The following is a 21818-nucleotide window of genomic DNA, read 5'->3' as shown; positions in this document are numbered from 1 at the left end:
AGCTCAACACACATCTTTATTATGTGATATTTTTTTTACATGTATATATATAATTTTATATATTGATCTTAAGTAGTATAATGTAGAAACTTTACGTTTCGTGTCATTTTTACGTTTTATGTTTCTACCACCCCTTTCTGTTTCTACGTAAAAACTCGATTTTGACAACATTGCGAACAAGTTGTAATTTTGTTTCAATTAGTCCCTATACACCACCCGTTGTAATAATAAGTCGTTGTGTTAACTTGGTATTAACTTTCTATCGACCACCAAGTACTTGAATCAAGTTGTGCTGATTTCGAATTTAAATTCTGGATACATAATCCATAAACTGGTGGAGAAATCTCCAAAATTCTTTTTTCTGGTGAATAAATCTTAACTGTTTTATTCTTATTAAATTTAAATCATTAATTCATACTTTAAATTAAAAAAAATCATATTCTCAAGAAAATAAGACAAAATCTCCGGGGTTTTTTTTAATCTTTTCTCTCTCTTAATTTTAAGATATTTAAAAAATAACATAACAATTTTTAAATAAAAATTTAAATTTAATAAGAATGTATAGTTAAGATTAATTCACCGTTAATAGATTAACTCCATGTTAACAAAAGAACTAACTGTATCAATAAATAAAATTTAGGGACTAATTAGAATGGATTTAAAATTTAAGATAAATATTCTTTTAGAAAAAAAATAAATTTTAAGATAGCTCTATACACTTTTTCCTATTCAAAAGGGCAGTAATTTAACCATTTAAAAAAAAAAACTTTAAAATGGCATTGTATTAGTCATTTCTTTGGATTAATTTTTTTTTACCAGTTTTTAATAATTTTCCATCAATTCTTTGGACAATTGGTTTTATGGACTGCACTAATGTATCAATTATTTGAGTAGAATTGGTCGATTCGTTCCTTTTTTTTCATCATTGGGGAAAATGTCAAACCAAGGACTAAAACTGAAACAAGAGATGAAGTTATAAAATAAAATATTTAATGAGTATCACCTTATATATAATATTACAAATATTATAAAATTGAGATATAATAATAGGGGAATACTTTTCTCCTTTAATAGGAGAGAAGAGTTGTCTCTCACTGAGACAAAAAAGTAGGACCAGCAATTTAACAAAAAAAGTAAAAACAAAAATAAAAACTTGACACGGAAGTTGATGTATGTGTAGGAATGAAATATTGTCTCATGTGAAAGGAGAAAAACATTTCCCATAATAATAACCAACGGATATAAAACGAGACACATAAAATAGTACAGTACAAGAGCCTTTTATTAGCCTTCAAACACCTAAGAATTTCTCTGACTAATCAAGGACTAAAACTGAAGCATAAGATGAAGTTACGTAATGTGTTGGTAACTGAAAACCAAAGAAAATGACTGGAAATATAATGAATGAAAAGCGATGTGAAATGCAAATCAAGCAGGAAAACAATTGAAGAAAGGAAAAAGTTGAAGGGGAGAGACAGAGAGTGGCCAGCTAGCATGAAATTGAATCATATATAAAGTAGTTTATATACGGGGTAGCACGATTCCATTAAATTAAAAAAATAGTGCCTGTCATAGTCTAAAAGAAAATAATCAGGTTCTACTTCTACCCCCATAACTAGTCATAATCAAAATATATCACCACTATACAAGGAACCAAATTCCCCACTTTTTTTTTTCCCACTTTGGACCACGAAGAAAACAAAAACGGGTTTGCTTCAAATGCTTGTGGATGATTAGTAAAAACTACGTGAATAACCAACCTGTAGTGGCAAAATCTCATCCACACATCAAACCCCACAAGTTGCTCCTATTCTAGTAGTGGCACTGTACCTTTAGACCCTGAAGGCTAAACAGAAGGTTAGAGCAAGGGGCAATAGCAACTTGATGTTGGTGCCTTTCAAATTAGCTATTCCAGCTCCATTGTCAATGTTGGTGCCCCCAGTACCAGTTGCAGCTGTTGGACTTATTCCAAACACATTAGGACTACCCACGGTTGTGCCGGTTCCGGTTCCTGTGCCTGGAGTTGTACCGGTTGACGGTGTTGTGCCTGGTGAACCGGTTGATGGTGTTGTGCCTGGTGAACCGGTTGATGGTGTTGTTGTATTGCCTGTTCCTGCATTGCTGCATTAGAGGCAAAATAACATGATCATTATAGACCTTGAAGTAATATAAGAAGCATGAGTAATCCATTTCATTAAATATTATATATGAGCATAGATCTAGCATCAAACATCTTGGGTGAAGAGGACAGAAATAACTGTGAAACTTCCAATTCAGGGAGGTGACTAGATTAAAAAAAAAAAAAAAGGGTTTTGGCTAATGTATAGAATAAACTAGATTAAGAGCTACATTTGCCAGGGTTGAAATAATAATAATAATAAAAACCCAGTTTTTAAATGACTTTTTAGATGATACTAACTTCAAAATAAACATGACAAAAATCGGGTATAAAGCTAAAACTAACTCTTATGGTTCGTGATTTGATATGTAATCAATTAAGATTTGAATTGAGAATATAATTTCCTGTTTCCATAACTAGTGTTTGTAAATCTTAGATAGATAGAATGTGGTTGCTAAGATTTTAATCACTAATTATCACTCACTAATCATGAAAACAGGAAATTACAATCACTGGTATTAAGAAACATATAAATCAAATTCTAATTAATTAGAAATCAAATCACGAAACATAAGACTAACAGAACAGATTAGAAACTTGAGAAACAGAGTTCAAGAATAGAAAAACCGAGTGAAATCAACTTTACATCTGTAATCGGAAACAGAGTGGAAACACCCAACAGCTATTGCAACATAACTTTTTTGCAAGAATGTAATTCAGACTGTCGGATTCAGGGAGGTGAGGTGACTACATGAACCAAAAAATTGATTTTTTGGTTAATGTATAAAATGAACTAGTTTCAGAGCTACATTTGCCAGTGTTGAAAAAAAGAAGAAAAAAACAGTTTTGAAATGCCTTTTAGATGATAGGGTATAATGATAAAACTAAACAATGCCTCCAATCATCCAGGGGAAAACTGAAAACTTGAAAAAAAAAAAAAAAACTTAGAAAAATAGTGGAATTTTCCACAAGATTCCCACTTCACACACAATAGACCCAAAGTTCCTTGAATTTCATAGAACTTGCCCAATTCACTGTATAAATATTTTTTTTTAAAATAAAAATAAAGAAAAAGATCCATGATCAAGAAACATACCTAGGACTTGAGGGGTAAACACATCCAGATGATGTAGCTGTAGAAAAAAAAAAAAGACACAGACAGAAGGAAGAGAAGAATATTAGTAAAAGTAAATGGCGAAAAATGGGTGTTGAATTGGAGGGTATATAGGATAGGATACTTACAAGGTGGTGTTGGACTGGTTGTGGCAGCACCAGAAAAATCACAGCTACCTTGAACATTACCTTTTTTCTGGTAATAGCTATTAACCGCATAGTTACAGTGATCCTTCACAGTGTTTGGTTGGTAACAAGCTCCGTTTTGGATAATAGGACTACAATCAGCTCCATTTCCACAAGCATAATCTATTGCTTTCTGAAGGACTTGATCACCCACACCATCTTTGCATATACAGTAAAGGGCACCTATTATAGAAAATTTAGAAGAAAAAAAAAGAGAGAGTTAGTTCACACCAAAATCCTATCTTTTCTTAGAATAAAATAAGAAACATGTAATTATCCCAGTTCCTTTTTGTTTTTCTTTTAAAAAAAGGGGGGCAACATCACGGGAAAAATATAATTCAGAATTTTCTTTAGCACATAAAATTCTTATCTCAAGTCTCGACCATAATTGTGGTTTATGCAGAACAGCAGAGAAGACACCTTACTGAAAACCCAGAATTAAAACAAGAAAAAAATTGAACTTTGCAACTGATCATAAGAACCCACCTCAGAGAAAATAAAAAAGTATGAGATATCATAATTAAAAAAAAAAAAATTTTTTTTTTTTTTAACCAGATGTTGAAACTTGAAACACAAACAAATCCACCAGGTGCTTACTTGAATGGGCAGTAAGGGCCAGGAAAAGCACAAAATACACCAAAACAGCCATGATAAGAGAAATTTATTTGATGTAAATTGGATGAACTTGATGGGGGCTAAGGCAGAGAAAAAGAAAGATAGATGAAGAGAAGAAGAGGTTTAAAGAATGGATGTTTTCTGTATTAAAAAGGGTTCCTTTGATGATTGGGGTTGTCTCTGTCTGATTATGATACCTTGTAAATCCTCAGTGCAACAGGTGCATCCTTATAAAAAGAGAAAAAAAATAAGGATACGACAGAAAATAATTATAAAGGTAAAAGTAGTATGAATATAATATTTTTTCAGATTTGATAAAAAATATATAAAATGATCGGTACATACTAAAAATATTTTTCATTTTGAGATACTTATGAATATTACGTCATGTATGATAGCATTATTAAATATAGAATATAAACACCAACAGAGGGGTGTGTTTCTGGGGGAACGGTACATATACTACAGCCTAAGCTTTTTGTAATACTAAATTAAACGACAACTTTCTCTTTGTGGCATTTTCAAATACACGTGTGATAAAAAAAGTTAACTCCATGTTATATAGGTTGGCAATTTGGAGGGATAATGGTAATTGACCATTGCCATGTGCGTGCGATACTTATATTCATGTATAGCAGTAGTTGAGTCTTGTATATTTATAATCTTACATGACATGACTACGTATCAAGGAAATATTTTTTTATTTTTTTTGTTTATCTTTTAATATTTTATAAATTAGTGTAAGTTTATCATAATTAATTTTTTAAAAAATTTTAAAATAAAAAACAATTATTTTCTCAAAAATAATTTGAAAGAAACATTCATTTGATAATTTTATAATCGTTCTTTCTCTATTTGTTTAGGTAACATTATCATGTAAATTGCTTGTCTTCAGTTTTAACGGTATTTTCACTTGTTATTGTTTGTTTCAACCTTTCAAGTCTTTTCTTTTCATCTGTTCAACCTTCAAATCCTTAAAATTGCTCTTATAAGAATATAATGTGGAATTGAGTTATAAATTAACATGTAATTATAAATTATTATAATTGTGAAATTTTATTAGGCTTAAAAAGGAAAAAATTATTATAATATTTAGAAGGTATCATATAATATTAAAATTTATATCCTAAAATAATTTAGAGTATCATACAAATTTTTAGAATTATTTTCTTTATTTTAGAATCTCTATTTGTAAATAGAGATTAGTATTATACCTTTTGTATCATATCAACCACATCAATATGCTATAATACTATTTTATCTATTATTTGTTTTAGGTAAAAATCTATTATTCTTTTCATCTTTAGTTCCACCTTACCAAAATCACAATAATATTTATATATATTGGCTACAATTATTACTTTCAGGGAGATTTTGTCGGTGATAGCTTTTTTTTTTTGGTTAGCATATTAAACAATATTTTTTTCTCCTATTTAAAATGAAGTTGTCCTTTTTTTGGAAGGCAAAGTAAAATATAAAAAAAATGTCAATTAGCTATGTTTATAAACAGCTTTAAGAATTTGAGATCAATCACATTCATCCATCCATCTCTTTTCTTGATGTGCCTGAGTAAAAAAAAATTTAGACTTTTAAATTCAATCTCAATTATATAAAAATAATAATTAAACAATTAAATATATATATCCAAATATAAATAAACAATTATTTATTTTTTACCCAACATCTTAATGTATTCTTGCATAATTATTTATTAATATTTGGACGGCTAAAATCTTTCCGCATAATATTATGTCACAAGATATAATTTATTTTTGAATATAGATAAATACAAATTAATTTATGCAGGTAACAAATATATGTGACGAGAAATGGTCCAAAATGGCTCACATTTTCCTGGACCAACAATTAGGTAAGTTAACTAAAATGAATTAAATTATTGTGAGGCCGGCACTTGAACCTACCTTCAATAATTTCTGCTGTGTCTAGGGCATAACTAACCCTTCTATTTGCAATTTAGAGTTGGCTTTTGGATACATGATAGTCCAATCAAACGCTTCCTAGTTAACAAAGTCCTTACCACAGGGGACAAAAACATGCATATATAATATATAAGGGATATCATTATCTCCTTCTACATGAGATAAGAATTTTTTCCTACACAAATTCGTTTTTCGTGCCAATTAATTTTTCTTTTCTTTTTTAATTTAAAATGTGGGACCCACATTTAACTTATCTCTACTTTTTTTCTCTCCTACTATCCTACAACATAAGAAAATATGCACCCAATATATAATATGGGGAATATATTTTTTGTGAGAAATTTTATAACAATACATAAAAAATGATTTTTTTTTTTTTAAATGTCAAGATCTACAGTATAAATATATTTGCTCTAAAATATTTCATTTGCTGTCGCTTTAAAAGTGAGAAAGCCATATAATATAGTCATATAGACCGTAATATGTTTTTCTTAATAGAAAAAATGATATGCTATAAATATTCCAATATCATTTGGGAAATTTGCAGAATATTTTTTACTCTGTTATAAGATTAAGGAATTTTACTTTTTATTTCAATTATTTATTTCTCTTTATATGACATTATTTGATATTAATAATTAATTAAAAAAATAACTCAATAAATTATAATCTTTAACTGATTAGAAATCAACGATTGGAATTAAAAGTTTTCTTAATCTTACACATAGATCGAAAACTTCTCTGTTTTTAATATGTATAAAAATGCAACTGGTTATTTGGGATATGAAATTAGGGCAACTAATCCACAAATATGATATCAGATCTTTGAATTAGTTACTAACCACAACAGGAACAAGAAAGAATAACATAAAATTTGTACACCGCTCACAATGTTTGATGAAATGTCACTTCTTTTAGTTCTTTACTATAACGACTTTTATTCTTTTGGTTGGGATATCATAGATTTTTTCTACCAAAGAAAATATGTTGATTAAATTTTTATTATTAGTTTCAAGAGGGATTTTTTTATTTGAGGGTGGGGTTGGGAGATACATACACTTGTTGTGTGGTATGTGCAATGAATTATGATCGTAGTTCTGAACAAAGTTAGGTAAATGTTTAAATCGTGTTAATCATAATGACACATAAACTATAATTTATAAAATTAAGAGATATAATGATCAACGATAACTTAAAATATATTATATAAAAATATTTATATAATAAATTAATTAATAATTCTCTCATTTCATGTATAGATGTAAGGTGAGCTCTAATTCGTCAAACTACCAATTAAATTCCTCCAACTAGCCTAGCAATAGGTTAAGTATTAATTTCCAATGCCACGCCCCATTCTGAGAAAACAAAACAAAACTAGTTAGTCAGTGTTAAGTTATAGGCATGGCACTATATATCTTTTAGTTCACTGTGCCGATTATAACCAGTAATTTAATGAGAAAATTGATTTTTTTTCTTAGTAAGAACACATAAATAAAATATGGTAAAGGACCTCAAAAGGAATAAAGAAGAAACTATATATCTTGGTTGAGCCTTTAAAAGTTTTTAATTTTTTATTATAGAAAAACTATGAATTATTGCTCGGAATATTGTGCTTGCTTTTTAATCACTCTAATGTATGTGTCTCAAAAGTGCCTAATTGTGATTTCGACAATTCATCAGGGGAACAATAGAGAATAATTGGACAAGAGTTTCAAAAGGTATATGATGGAGGGTTCACCCTCCAAGTCCATCCATTTAAAAATTGAACCTCCTTTTGCTGAGTTGAACACGTAAGAAACAAAAGTTGCTATTTTTCTAATCTTCTTTAATTTTTTTTCTAAATTTGAACAACTCTACTGGAAAGGTTTTGACATCATTAAAGATTAGTGTAGTTACTTAAATTTGATTCAAGAAGTAACGGTTAAATATGATTTGATGAAATTTTTTAAGTAAAACAAGTAACCAAAAATAAATCAATTAATTAAATTAAGAAGGCATATGACACGTAGTGAGATAGTGAAGATTAGTTTAACTGATGATATACGTACATAAATAAGAAGACATTGTTTAAAAACACCACCCCATCCGAGGATCAACCCTCATTTTTTGAGGGTTGGAGTCAAAAGTTAGACTCCGCATGCACATTGATTTAACTGACTCCAGAATCTCTCGGTTGAACCTGTGACTCCTGGTCAAAAGGGGTCGCTGTAATTTTTTTTAAAAAAAACTACATACGAAAATACATCAATATGTAAAATAAAAAAATAACTAGTTGCTGCCTAGATCTAGAACAAGATCTGAAATCTAAATCGTTCTTCTTTTTCTCTTCCGATCTTCTCTCCCAGACTCAGACTCAGTTTTCCTGATCCGGTGATCTCCTCCGTCGTGATTGTGGCTCCTCCTATCATCTTTGGTCTTCTCTCTCCCTTTCCTTTGTTGTGCTAGATCTTCTTTCCCCACCTTGATTCGTCGCGTCGCCATGTCTCCTCCCCCATTCTCACTTGGGTAAGTGATCTCCTCTCACATGTTGTAGGTGCATGAGAAGGACAAGGAAGGCCTGAATTTGATGATGTAACTTTTCATTAACTCTATTGGAATATGTGCTTTATACTTTGATTATCTTGTGTAATATTGACTTGTGAATATAATTGGTTGAATTATGTTAAGTATATTTTGAATCTTTAATGATTGGTGGTTTGATTTTTTTGAATTTTTCATATAGGATATATATTTATATTTTTTAAATATATAAATCCGAGTCAGTGAAATGACCCAGTGATCCCTCAGTTGAATCCATTACCCTTGACCTCGGTTGAGTTTTTAAACATTGCTTGAAAGACTCAATTTTTAGTAGGGTAGGCGAACTCAATTGTAAGTTGAGTTAAAATTCCAACTTAATGTACCAAAAAAAAAAAAAAAAAAACATTCCAACTTATTCTCAACTCGAACCATTTGATAAACTTGAAATTTTCTTTTCTATTTAAAATGAAGACGTTTAGATTGGGTTTGAACTTTGAAAGCCTTTTCCTCTCCTATTTTCTCATGGATAAGATTTTCTAGGAGGTATTTGGTAGAGGAGAATTTTTTTTTTTGTCCAGGAATCTCGATTTTTAAAAATATAATTTTTACATTCAGTTTACGATAATATTAGAAGATTTAAAAACTAAAGTGCAATGTTGGTAACTAAAAACTAAAAATAAAAGTAACGGTTTATAAAAGAATTTTTTAATAAGATTTTCATTTATATGGTTTTTTTTCATATTAGGATTAAAATCTTTTATCCTCCTTTTATTTTTTTTCTTTCCTTATTCCTCAAATTGATTTTCATTTAGTTAAAAAAGAATATTTTTCTTTCTCTTAATTGACAATAATTTCTAAAGTCAACTTTTTTTATAGGTTGTCAATATTGAATTGAGGAGATAGGAAAGGGGATATATACATATAGGGAGGTGTAAGAATAATAAATCTTACATCAAATCTTAACCGTTGATTTCCGTGCATCCAATGGTTGAGATTTATTGGGAATTAAAAATTAATTAATGAGTGAGACCTAATAAATCTTAACCGTCAGATGTAGAAAATCAATGATTAGGATTTGGTGTAAGATTTATTATTCTTACACCGGTGTAAGATGATCTTGCCCCATATATATATTATAGTTGGAAATATGAAAAGATTTTAATACATGAGTTTCGGTTTGTATATAAAGGTACAGAGACCAATGTCCCATGCCAGATATGTAAATAAAATAAGTTCACAGCTGGTTATGAACATTGCATGGTATTCAACCTCGGTTGAGAACAAAGAAATAGCGTGTTTTTTTTTTTTTTTTTTTTTTGTGAGATAAGGTCGGATTTAAGTAGCATGCCATAACGGGTTGTGGATCGACGGGTCATTAGACAGCCTGCTTAGTCCATTTGTATATCTTGGTCCGTGATTGATTTGAGATATCACATTAAGTGGCGAGTAAAATTGAGATTAATTGTGTATCCAAAAAATAAAAATAATAATTGAGATTAATTGTTGTGGTGCATGCATGAATTGATTTAAAATGTTCACAACATATATTATGTCCGGGCGAGTTATAGTGAGATATATGAGTCATATAATTAGCTAACGATAATTTGATGGATTAGCTAGGAGATCATCATATTTGTTAGGCTTTAAATTGAGTTCCATGGGAGTTTTAACCGGATGTGTGATGGATCGAGCGTTTATACCACTATGTCAAAAGCTACAAGCACAACTTTTTTTTTTTGTTTACCCTTCCTAGTCCAAATGAGTAAATCACCAACACGAGTAAATTTTTGGTGCAACAGGAGTAGGTATACCTTTATCAAAAAAGAAAAAAATAGAAATATGAAAGGAAATAACTATAAAGATAAGAATAGTATAAATATTACTTTTTTATCATATTTGATAAAGGATATACCGAATAGTCAGTATATCTGAAGTACTGAAAATATTTTCCACCAACCGAGAAATCAAGATCACAGGAAATTGCAACCTATAAACTAACTATAAATTTGAGCTGTAAGAAGGTATGGAGGTTAGTCATAATACTGGACCAAACTCTTAAACCAGTAATTACTAAATTTTTATGCTAAACAACATCCTTGCTGAACCGTTGTCTGCCGCCTATTGCAGAGGAAACAATCGTTTTGGAAAGAATCAATTCAGAAGTAATCAACGAAAAAAAGAGATGCTTTTAGGTATATGTAAATTGTACATTGCTTCAATTGACCAGTTTACTTAAAATTTATAAAGCAATAGCAAGAAAAGCTTTGGTAATTAAAAAAAAAAAAAAGAGCCGCAGATCGAACTTTTCTAGCACTGGTTGGATGTAACAAGAGTACAATTATTATTAAGTGGCCACTACATGCATTGTCAGGTCCCATATGAACTGCAAGGAAAGACTGAAAAATCGTCTCTTTGCAGAGAACATTAGATGACTGAGTCTGACTACCGCGTCCAGGGTTAGAGGTACCCTATTAATGCTGTACATAAAAAGAAAAAAAATTGTCAACAGAAATGTTTGCACGTTGTTTTCTGTCTCAAAGAGCATGGGAACCATTGGATATGGAAAAAACGTGGTAGATAGAAAGAAATGAATACTTGTCACGAGATATTGTGAAATTGTATCTAATATTAATGTCAAAATTGTTGAGCTAGAAAATCGTGAAGGATTTTTGACCGAAAAAGAAAATTACTAGGTATTGATTGAAACATTGACTAACAGACCATTCAACATAAGCCACTCAATTCTCAAATGAGTAAGTGACACCCCCTATTTTTTTTTTTAAATCAACACCTCGTTGTTGCATCATTACATTTATCTTTGGATTCTAACGCATACTCAAATAAAATGTGCAGTTATACGCAAAAATTATGATTCACATACCTCAGGTTCAGCAGGTTTGGTTTCTTCTGTTTTGATTTCTTCACCTGCATGAGAGCATTTATTTTTTTACAAACTAAAATAACAAGAAGCTTGATTGCAAATAACTATAGCTATAGAGAAAAGATGAAATCCAAGGGCAAGCAACTTTTTCCTTTATATTCGTCCTAATTTGATTTTCTTTCAAGGTTTAGGAGGGAAGTGTTGAGGTGACACTGCATATCAAGCAGTTCTTCTATCGGTTTTGGGCATCATTATTCATCAAAAAACATGTTAAGGTATTTACCAGGCCCAACCCAAATGCATCTTATATCATCGAGTCTCAGTCATAACCATACCTCCATCCTCAGGCAAATCAGAGGTCCAGAGAGTCAGGTTGTCTCTCAACAACTGCATGATCAAAGTGCTGTCCTTGTATGACTCTTCACTTAAGGTGTCTAGCTCAGCTATTGCCTCATCGAAAGCTTGTTTAGCCAAATGACAAGCCCTGTAAGTTTCATTAAGACGAGAGCCAGAAACATAAGCAATTCATTGGACCTATGCCAATTATAAGTGTTTGAATCATGAACCAATTCTTTCAAAAAGCTTAAGCTATTAACTAGAGACAGGAATGGTTTTATATTATAAGCCTAACTACTTTGTGCTCAAATTTTTATTAAAAAAATGGAGACGCAATGATAGAACTCTAAACCACTTAATCATATATGTCCTGATACAATATCATTAACCAAATATTTCACATGGTTTTATGTTACATCTCTAACTAGTGTGTGGATGTGATGATAAAGTACAATTTGATGAAATTAGAAGAACAATGATGCTTTATAAACTTGGAAGATCAAACCTAATCAGTCCAAGGTGTAAATTACACTTTTAGTCATTCCATGCCAAGCCAAATACTCCTTCAAGCTCAAATGCCAACAGAGTATCAATAACTTACCTTTCAGGGGAGTTCATTATCTCATAATAAAAGACAGAGAAGTTGAGTGCAAGTCCAAGCCGGATTGGGTGTGTTGATGGAAGATCTGTGCTTGCAGCGGCTGAAGCAGCCTAATAATAGATACAGTTTTGTACATCAAATAACAGCATCATATATAGATAAACATAATAGATTATATTTGAATTAGTTCAGTGCTGAAATGAGAGAGATCATGCACTAACTTCATATCCTTTTAGTGACTGCTCAGCTGCTTCCTTCCTTTCTTGGTCGGACTTGAACTCAGCAAGATATCGAAAATAGTCACCTTTCCTGGATCCAAAAGAAGCTGAAGGAAATCAAATAGAGAACCAAAGCCTATGAAAACAAGGAAGAGACATCATGCTACAAGACACAATCATTTTTGTGAAAACAACATGAATAGTGTTGTGTAACCTTTTATTTCTCAAAACAAGTAATAAATTGAAAACAAATAAACCCCACGATAAACTATGGTATGGTTCATAAACTGTTTCGTGTGTATTGAGTTTGTACTATTCGGCATTTCTGTATCAGATAAGGAAGATTTTCTGAGAATATAAACACACAAAAGGCAATAACTAATAAATTGACAGACCCCAAAGTTATTTAGTGGAACTTACACAAAATTTAGTCAATAATAAAAAGTGTATTAAAAAAAGGTGTGCTAAATAGCATGTTAGCATTTTTAAAAGGATTAATAATCGATGAATGTCATTGTTAGAAATTCTTCCCTTCCATCGTATCTGTCATATTATATTCCATAATGGAAATGATATCTATTCAAGGGAAGCAAATATTCAAAAAGCAGATGACCCTAAAAGTAATCAATTGAATAGAGAAGGAAAGGAATTGAATTAACTAGGAAAATGGCACTAGTGCAACAACATATGACTCACATCTTATAATAGAAAACAGTAGCTTCTCCTGATGAGGTGGAAGAAGGAATCAGATGCTGGTCAATAATTGTCAGAATGTCATTGCAAATTTTCGATAGTTCCTCTTCGACTTTTTGGCAGTAACTCTTGATCAGTTTCACATTGTTCTCATTTCCTTTAGACTCTTCCTTCTGTTCAATTGAAGACATAATGCGCCAAGAGGCTCGCCGTGCACCAATGACGTTTTTATATCCCACGGAGAGGAGGTTCCTCTCTTCCACAGTTAGCTCAAGATCAAGTTTTGCTACTGTCTTCATGCATTCAACCATTTCTACATAATATATACATCTTCGTTCAGAGGAATATCATCACACACATAAATAACATTATTCATCTCTTTATATCAACATTTTCCATCATGGCAATAACTCATTATCAATCTAACCATTCATTACGGTACGCAATTAATAATCAATCTCGCATAATGTAAATTCTCAGCATTAATCAGTCCTTCTTTGCCTAGTCACTAAATCAGACAACAGAACATCTTTTAACGTAATTCATATCCAAATAGAGATTTGGATTGCTAATTCTATTTGAACAAATTAAAATCGAAATCCAAAACAAGAGTAATATAAGGCAACAACAGAAGGACAATTAATTTGATGTGGTTGAATAGAGCATTAATGTTAAGATTCAAAGCACAATTAATGAAACAAAAAAATGGAAAAATAAAATAAAAATTAAGGCACCTACCTTCATATCTCTCGGCCTGCTCAGCAAGCTTGGCCATGTAAACCTGATTCTCTCTCTCCTTCTCAGTGGACATTGTTGTATCAGAGGAAGAAAAAAAAAAGAAGAAGGAAAAAAAGTGTTTTATGTAAATTGTGTAATTAATGTGTTTGTGAAAAAAGCAGAAGAAGAAGAATGCGAGGAAGAAGGGAAGGGAAGGGTGGAGTGGTTATATAGATGGAGCAACTTGTGGAGGGAGAAGGTAAGACTGAATCTGGACCGTTGGATGAGAGATTTTGAAAGAGGAAGCGCGCAAATCGGAAGGACTGCACTGCTTAATTAGTTATAAATGCAGTTCTACTCTTTCTTAATTAATTTTTTAATTGGATTTTTTTTTTTAATTTTTTTTTGTACAACATCCAATGATATAAATTACATCTAATCCCTTTGGTTTTGAAAAAAAAAAAAACTGCATAGGGGTGCAGTTCTTAATCTTTCCATTGACAGTTATTGAATTGTTTTCATTATTATTTATTTTTATATACGATGTCCTTTTTTTTTACAGTGAAGATTTGACCTCATATCCATGCATGTCGTTGTGGGATCCATGCATGATGCATATACCCACTTGAAAAATATATCGTATCAAGTATCAACAATTGTAAAAACATTTAAAAGGGTTAATATAATGACCCTAACTGGTAAATCTTAGTTAGAGATTTAATTTAAGGATTTAAATGCCATAATTAGATTCAGTGAGCGATTTCGAGTATTTTGACTGTAATCATGACTATGTTATGAACAGTGCGTTCTGCCGGAGAATTTACAGTTTTGTGAATTAACCGGTAGAGCTTAAAATGAGCAAAATAATTTTAGGAACATAATTTGAAAATTCTGATGACAAATATGAGTTCAGAACGAAAAATTGTATAGTATGGCACTTTCCGTGAAAATCTCGTGAATAGTGTTTCTACCGGGTATTTTGTACTGCTGTTTAAGCAACCGGTAGAGTCCAGAAATAAATAATTGATGAAATAAGAATAAGAAAGTCCAATATATGCCAAGCAAGTCAATATAGGCCCAAGAAAATGATAAGTTTATAAGTTTTAAGTTTCGTAAGTAAATGAAGTACAATTAGTGATGCACAGTGCATTTCGTCAAAAACGGTGCAAAAACCATACTGTGAATTATGAATATTGTTCCTTAGGAAATAAAAATTAATGTAAATGATTTTAGGAAATAAAAATATGTTTGTAGCTTTGAGTTAGTTCCGGGTCAGTCTAAGTGAAAATACGCGAAAGAAAAATATCTGTTAAAAGGTCACATGTGTTATAAAGCCTTGTCACTTTAAAGATCACCACTATTCACATAAGCTTTCCATTCTTCTCTTTCTTCCAAAACCGATCTGCACTTGGACAAGGGGGGGCTTAGGGTTTGGTTTTTCTTTCTTTGATTTCTACATCATCCATCCACCAAATCCAATGATCCACCACATGAAATTGATTGGAAACCACTCAATGAATCCATCCCACCCATTTATTTGAGCTATCATTGGTTGTGTGAGGAGATATTTCCTTCCCCAAATTCGTGCACTATTCATCAAGAGGGCAAAATGAAGTTTTTGATGGAGATTCTCTTGGTGTAGGTCTTCTAGGCTTTGGGTAGTTGATTTGAGGTAACAAACCTCTATTTACATGATGTTGTTTTGATAATTTAAGTTATAAAATTGTGTATATGCCTTGGGTGGGAAAGCATGATGTGTTAGAATATGCATTGATGAGGAATAGTTGATATTTTGATGTATGAAATGAAAAGAAGCTTTGTAAGTATGTAAAAAAATTAGAGAAAAATCATGTATTTCCTCTTTATGTTCGGCCTTTGATAGAGTTAATAGGATTTATTGTGCCAATTTAGTTGATGCTTTAAGAGGGGTTTTATTGGTTCAAGTAAGTAGAATTTGGATGAATTAGTAAGAATATTACATTGGAAAGAAAATCCTTGGAAACATACCTTGATGTTTCGGCCTTGATGTGTTGTGAAGGACTTGGTGTCTAAACTCAAAATAGGAACCTAGTGGATGCATGCCTAGGTGTTTGCAAGTTGTAAGGAAGTAAAGAAAATGTATCGTAAAAGAGATGGATCTTTGGAAATCCCCCTTATAGGATTCGACCTATAGGGTATTTAGGGATATATTTGTACATTTTATTTTAAATAAAATGTGTTGTAATAAATTGTATAAAGGTGATGAGTTTTGAAGAAAAATAGCATGATTTATGTTGAAAATTCCTAAGGGAATGGTTGATTAAATTAAAGAACACCAACGGTTATAAAGAGGTCTAGACTTGTGTATTGGCATAGCATTGACAAAAATATAAAGAAAGGAAGATAAGCGATAAAATGTATGCCTTATGGAAAATCTAGGCATGATAACATTTTATTGATTTTGGAATTGTGGATTCTTGCTCTAGGTGTACCTAGGGACAAAAAAGGATCGGAGTCTCTTGAAGACATATAAGTAACTTGTGCAACAAGTAAGTGTATTGGTAAAGCTTCAAGAGGTAAGCTCTATGTTTAAGGAGTCTTTTCCTGCTTGAGTGCTCCACCATGGTTAGTGAACTATGGTTGGACTGTATGACTGTTATTTAGATGCTTTGTATAGATGCATTCATATAGAGTTATTTGATAACATGATATGTTTTGCTCTGATATGACTTCTGTAATATGATTTCTGTAACAATCTCTGGCCATTGATTGTATAGTACCCGGATGTCCGCTTTGGGGTCCTCCCTCGGGACTGATGGTGTACGCCTCTGATATGTCTGGTTCCGCTTTGGGGTCCTCCCTCGGGAACACATGCGTTGATTTCCGCTTGGGGTCCTCCCTTGGGAATGACGGCGCACATCTCTGATATGATATGGATATATGCTCTGTTCTGTTATGATATCTGTTATATGTTGTATTTGTATACTCTGTATCTGACTTTCATGCAGGAGTGAGCCAGGGGTATGGAGAATTCTCTATAAACCTGGAGCTTATTGAGATTTGTAATCTCACCCCTCTTTGGGGACATATTTTCAGGTGCCCAGATTCCCGGTGAGTCCTCACTAGGCAGGGACACGACACGTGGCTGAGGCAGTTGACAGATTGGATTTGGAGTGGCTGTAGGCTACTACCTTTTTGGAGTGTTTGATGTATTTCAGTATTTTCGCATTTGATGGATCATGATATTGATCCTTTATTGTGTATATGGCCTGTATATGTTTTGTACATGTCTGTCGCTTTGATGCATGTACATTTGGGTATTCAGGCACGTTATATGATGAGGTAGTATTCAGATATGTTTACGTGTTGGATTGCATGCTGTTAGATATAGTGGCACTGAGCCAAGTTATGCATGCGCCCATGGATGGGCATTTGATTATATTTGTATAAACTGTTTATCAGGAAATGCTTCTGTGAGGGATTGGAAAATCCCTAGTTGTCCGATTTATAGAGGAAACTCTGCCCGATTTTCGTTTACGACGAATGAGAATTTAAAAAGAAAAAGAAAAAGTTAGCTCGTATTTTCAGAAGTTAAGTCTTCCGCTGTTTTCTGTTTTATCATATGTATGTTAATTGAACCGGCTCGAGACGGGGATGTTACATTTATGGTATCAGAGCAGTTTCTCTAGGAGAGCCTGTGAAATATTGCATGAACTGTTCGGGTTGTTATATTCTTGAGTTTTCTTGGAGTACTATGATATGCATGTCTGATCACCGAGTGTGAGCGTAGCTAACTCATTCCTTTGTGTGAAATATGCAGAATTATGGTTCGCCCAAGAAGGACTTCTGATCCTCCTATTGACCCGACCGATCCAATATTAGCAGATTTGGCAAGACCCCGACTTAACCAGCGGGGAAATACTTCACAGCCAGATCCAATGATAATGGCCTTAACTGAGATGCAACAAAATATGGCTGCAGCTAGGCAGCGAGAGCTTGAAGTGATGATGAAAGCAAATCAAGATCTGTTAGAGGCTAATAGGTTGGCCAATCAAGAAATGATGGCAGCAAGCAGAATGGCGAATATTGAAATGATGAGATTACTCTTGGTTGAGGTGAGGGCGGGTGGGCAAGGTCCACAGCCACAGCCTGAGCCACAACCACAACAGCCTGTTCCTCCTCCTCAAAATCCCATTGTTGTGGAGGGTGAAGGAAATCATGATGTGAATGAAGAATCTAGTCACAGGGGTGGTGTGACACAACCAGCCACTAATAGAGAGCAAAGAGAAAGAATGCTAAATGCCTTCCGAAAACATGCACCACCAAATTATAAAGGAGGCATTGATCCTATTGCTGCAATTCAGTGGTTAGAAGAATTGGACCGCATTTTTACTGTCATGGAGTGTTATGATCAGCAGAAATTGTTGTATGCTTCTTATATGTTGCAGAATGATGCAGCTGATTGGTGGAGAAATACCCGTCTGCCCTTGGAATGTCAGGGTTATGCTATTACCTGGCCTTTATTTGAAAGGCAATTCTTGCTGAAATACTTTCTGGCTGAAGCCCGGATAAGGAAGAAGGGTGAATTTGAAGAACTAAAGCAGGGTCAGATGTCTATTGATGAATACTTGAATAAGTTCAATAAGCTGGCCAAATACTCTCATTTCCAGAGAGCTCCACCTACAGAGGATGACTTGATTTTTAAATTTCATAGAGGATTACATGATAACATCTCTGAAAAACTTGCAGGTGACTCATTTGATACTTTTGCTGCACTTGTTAAAAAGTGTAAAAATATTCAAGAATATTACAGAAGGAAGCATAAGGACCAATCTGCTCCTAATTCTGGTCCTAAAAACACTTCTGGGAATTCTAAAGGAAAAAGGGTTGCAGGTTAGACAGTCTGATGGTAAGTTCAAAAAGGCGGGAAATTCTAAGCCTGGAAATATTAAGCCTGCTTCTCTATGTGCTACATGTGGTAAAGTTCATGCAGGGGTTTGCAGAAAAGAGCAAAGACTGTGTTACAAATGTGGCCAACCTGGGCATTTTATTAGGGTCTGCCCCTTTAATGGGGGACAGGTTTCTACTATTCAGGCCACTCCGGCTCCTATTGTGGTTGAGGAACCATCTCTACCTCTCCCACCTCCAGTTGCCCGAGTATATGCAGTGACTCAGCAAGAGGCTGAGAGGTCAGCTAGTTTGGTGCGAGGTATGATTTCTATTCGTGATGAAATGCTTAGTGTTTTGTTTGATTCTGGTGCCACGCATTCTTTTATTGCTGATTATGTAGCTGAAGCATTTGGTCTGCATGTGATAAAAATGAAAACTCCTATGCGTATTGTTACGGCTGTGGGAAGAGTTTTTAATGAAGACTATGTTTGTGAAAAGGTGAAATTCAAGTATGAGGGCAGGGAATATCCTGCCGACTTTATTGTCTTGCACCTTGCTTCTGTGAATTTAATTCTGGGGATGGATTGGTTGTCCAAGTACTGTGTGAAGATTGACTGCTGCAGTAAAACCATTTCTGTCTCATCTCATGATGAAGAAAGGGAGTCTCCTTATTTGTCTGTACTTAGGTGGTAAAGGCCTTGAAGGAAGGAGATTCCAGGTATGTTTTATTGGGAGGTTTGGTTGGCGTCAACAAGGAGCCAGTTTCTGTTATTTCGATTGTCTCTGAATTCGAGGATGTCTTTCCGGATGAAATTCTGCACTTCCCTCCAGAGAGGGAAATTGAATTTGCAATTGACTTATTGCCTGGTGTGGGACCTATCTCTCTTGCCCCATACCGGATGTCACCTCTGGAATTATCCGAATTGAAGAAGCAGATTGAAGACTTATCCAGAAAAAATTTTATTAGGCCGAGTGTGTCTCCTTGGGGAGCCCCGGTGATCTTTGTTAAGAAGAAGGATGGGTCTATGAGATTATGTACAGACTACCGGCAGTTGAATAAGGTTACTGTTAAGAATAAGTATCCTTTGCCGCGTATAGATGATTTGTTGGATCAGTTGCGTGGTGCGACTGTATTTTCTAAGATTGATCTCCGGTCCGGGTATCATCAGATCCGGGTAAAGCCGGATGACGTTCCGAAGACAGCTTTCAGGTCCCGTTATGGGCACTATGAGTATCTGGTTATTCCTTTTGGGCTTACAAATGCACCAGCCGTTTTCATGGGTTATATGAATCGGATCTTTAAAGCCTATCTGGATCAGTTTGTGGTGGTCTTTATAGATGACATACTGATATATTCAAAGAGTAAAGAAGAGCATTCTGAGCATCTAAAGGTTGTTTTGCAGATTCTGAGAGAGCATCAGTTGTATGCTAAACCATCAAAATGTGAATTCTGGCTTTCTGAGATACAATTTCTGGGCCATGTCATCTCATCTGAAGGAGTGGCAGTGGACCCGAGCAAGATTGAAGCAGTGGTAGAATGGGAACGTCCTAAAAATGTTACAGAGATCATGAGTTTTCTTGGTTTGGCTGGATATTATAGGCGTTTTATTGAGGGATTCTCACGGATGGTTTTACCTTTGACACGGTTAACCCGTAAAGGGAACCCATTTGTGTGGACCCAAGAATGTGAAGTGAGCTTTCAAGAGTTAAAAAGGAAGTTGACTACAGCTCCGGTATTAATATTGCCGGATCCTACAAGTAAGTTTGTGGTGTATTGTGATGCTTCTAAGTTTGGGTTAGGCTGTGTGTTAATGCAGTTCCGTCAGGTGGTCGCTTATGCTTCTCGGCAGTTGAAACCGCATGAGGAGAATTATCCGACACATGATCTTGAGTTGGCAGCCGTAGTGTTCGCATTGAAAATTTGGCGACACTTTCTATACGGGGCCGATTTTATTGTCTACAGTGACCACAAAAGTCTAAAGTATCTGTTTGATCAGAAGGAGCTAAATATGAGGCAACGCCGATGGGTGGAATTTCTGAAGGATTATGATTTTGAATTGCAATATCACCCTGGTAAAGCCAATGTAGTAGCTGATGCTTTAAGCAGAAAGACGCTTGGTATGGCCAATTTGATGATTTCCGAGTATAATTTGATTGAGAAATTCAGGGATCTCCACATTCCTGTGAATACAGAAGATAGTCCGCATTTATTGACTACTACGGTAGTCCTGAATTCATTAGTTGAGCGGATTAAAGAAGCTCAATTGCTTGATGAAGAGATTCAGTCTATGAAAGAGCAGGACTTTGTGTCCACTGATAGGTTCGGTCTTAAGTTTTACAAGGATCGGATCATGGTTCCAAAAGGTCAGATAGTAGATGAGGTATTAACTGAGGGTCACATGGGTAAGTACACTATCCATCCTGGTGCTACCAAGATGTACCAAGACTTGAAACGGAATTTCTGGTGGTCGGGAATGAAGAAAGACATTGCTCTATTTGTGAGTAAGTGTTTGACATCAGAAAGTTAAGATTGAACATCAGAGACCTTCTGGATTACTGCAGCCCTTGGATATTCCGGAATGGAAATGGGTCAGTATTTCTATGGATTTTGTAGTGGCATTACCGAGAACTCAGGCTGGTTTTGATTCCATCTGGGTAGTTGTTGACAGATTGACAAAGTCTGCACATTTCATACCAGTTAAAACGAGTTTCTCCACAGAGCAGTTGGCCCGGATATATGTAAGAGAGATTGTGAAACTTCATGGTGTTCCTGAAAGTATCATTAGTGATCGGGACCCTAAATTTACTTCTAGACTTTGGGATGCAGTGCAACAGGCCTTCGGTACACAGTTGAGGCTGAGCACGGCTTATCATCCCCAGACTGATGGTCAGACTGAGAGGACTATTCAGACCCTGGAGGACATGTTGAGGGCTTGTGCCTTAGAGTAGGGAAATGCATGGGATAAATATCTTCCTCTGGTGGAATTTTCCTACAATAATAGTTATCATG

At 33.8% G+C, this 21818-nt stretch overlaps 2 protein-coding genes across 2 annotated transcripts; both read right to left on the bottom strand.

Annotated features, from left to right (window-relative positions):
• Positions 1-1120: 1120 nt before the first annotated feature.
• LOC133304350 (PLASMODESMATA CALLOSE-BINDING PROTEIN 4-like) lies at positions 1121-4206 on the bottom strand. The gene is made up of 4 exons (XM_061504373.1): positions 4016-4206; positions 3362-3601; positions 3216-3252; positions 1121-2121 (listed from the first exon to the last, which is right to left on the bottom strand). The coding sequence occupies exons 1-4, from the start codon at positions 4065-4067 to the stop codon at positions 1833-1835; spliced, it is 618 nt and encodes a 205-aa protein (XP_061360357.1). The 5' UTR covers positions 4068-4206; the 3' UTR covers positions 1121-1832.
• A 6758-nt stretch (positions 4207-10964) lies between these two features.
• LOC133304353 (14-3-3-like protein GF14 iota) lies at positions 10965-14033 on the bottom strand. The gene is made up of 7 exons (XM_061504378.1): positions 13961-14033; positions 13226-13535; positions 12533-12620; positions 12312-12421; positions 11710-11858; positions 11371-11418; positions 10965-11026 (listed from the first exon to the last, which is right to left on the bottom strand). The coding sequence occupies exons 1-7, from the start codon at positions 14031-14033 to the stop codon at positions 10965-10967; spliced, it is 840 nt and encodes a 279-aa protein (XP_061360362.1).
• Positions 14034-21818: the final 7785 nt, after the last annotated feature.

Source organism: Gastrolobium bilobum, unplaced genomic scaffold, assembly GCF_033153095.1.
Source record: "Gastrolobium bilobum isolate Gb01-03AN ecotype WA unplaced genomic scaffold, APGP_CSIRO_Gbil_v1 utg10043, whole genome shotgun sequence".
Taxonomy (NCBI): Eukaryota; Viridiplantae; Streptophyta; class Magnoliopsida; order Fabales; family Fabaceae; genus Gastrolobium; species Gastrolobium bilobum.
The sequence above is the reverse complement of the archived record's forward strand: the minus strand, read 5'-3'. Positions and strand labels throughout refer to the sequence as shown.

Coding starts and splice junctions, on each gene's coding strand:
- LOC133304350 (XM_061504373.1), bottom strand. CDS start 4,067: ATGGCTGTTTTGGTGTATTTTGTGCTTTTCCTGGCCCTTACTGCCCAT. Junction 3,602..4,015: donor GGCCCTTACTGCCCATTCAA/GTAAGCACCTGG, acceptor TTTCTATAATAG/GTGCCCTTTACTGTATATGC. Junction 3,253..3,361: donor AACCAGTCCAACACCACCTT/GTAAGTATCCTA, acceptor TTTTTTCTACAG/CTACATCATCTGGATGTGTT.
- LOC133304353 (XM_061504378.1), bottom strand. CDS start 14,033: ATGTCCACTGAGAAGGAGAGAGAGAATCAGGTTTACATGGCCAAGCTT. Junction 12,621..13,225: donor ACTGTTTTCTATTATAAGAT/GTGAGTCATATG, acceptor TTTTGGATCCAG/GAAAGGTGACTATTTTCGAT. Junction 11,027..11,370: donor ACCTGCTGAACCTGAGGTAT/GTGAATCATAAT, acceptor ATGCTCTTTGAG/ACAGAAAACAACGTGCAAAC.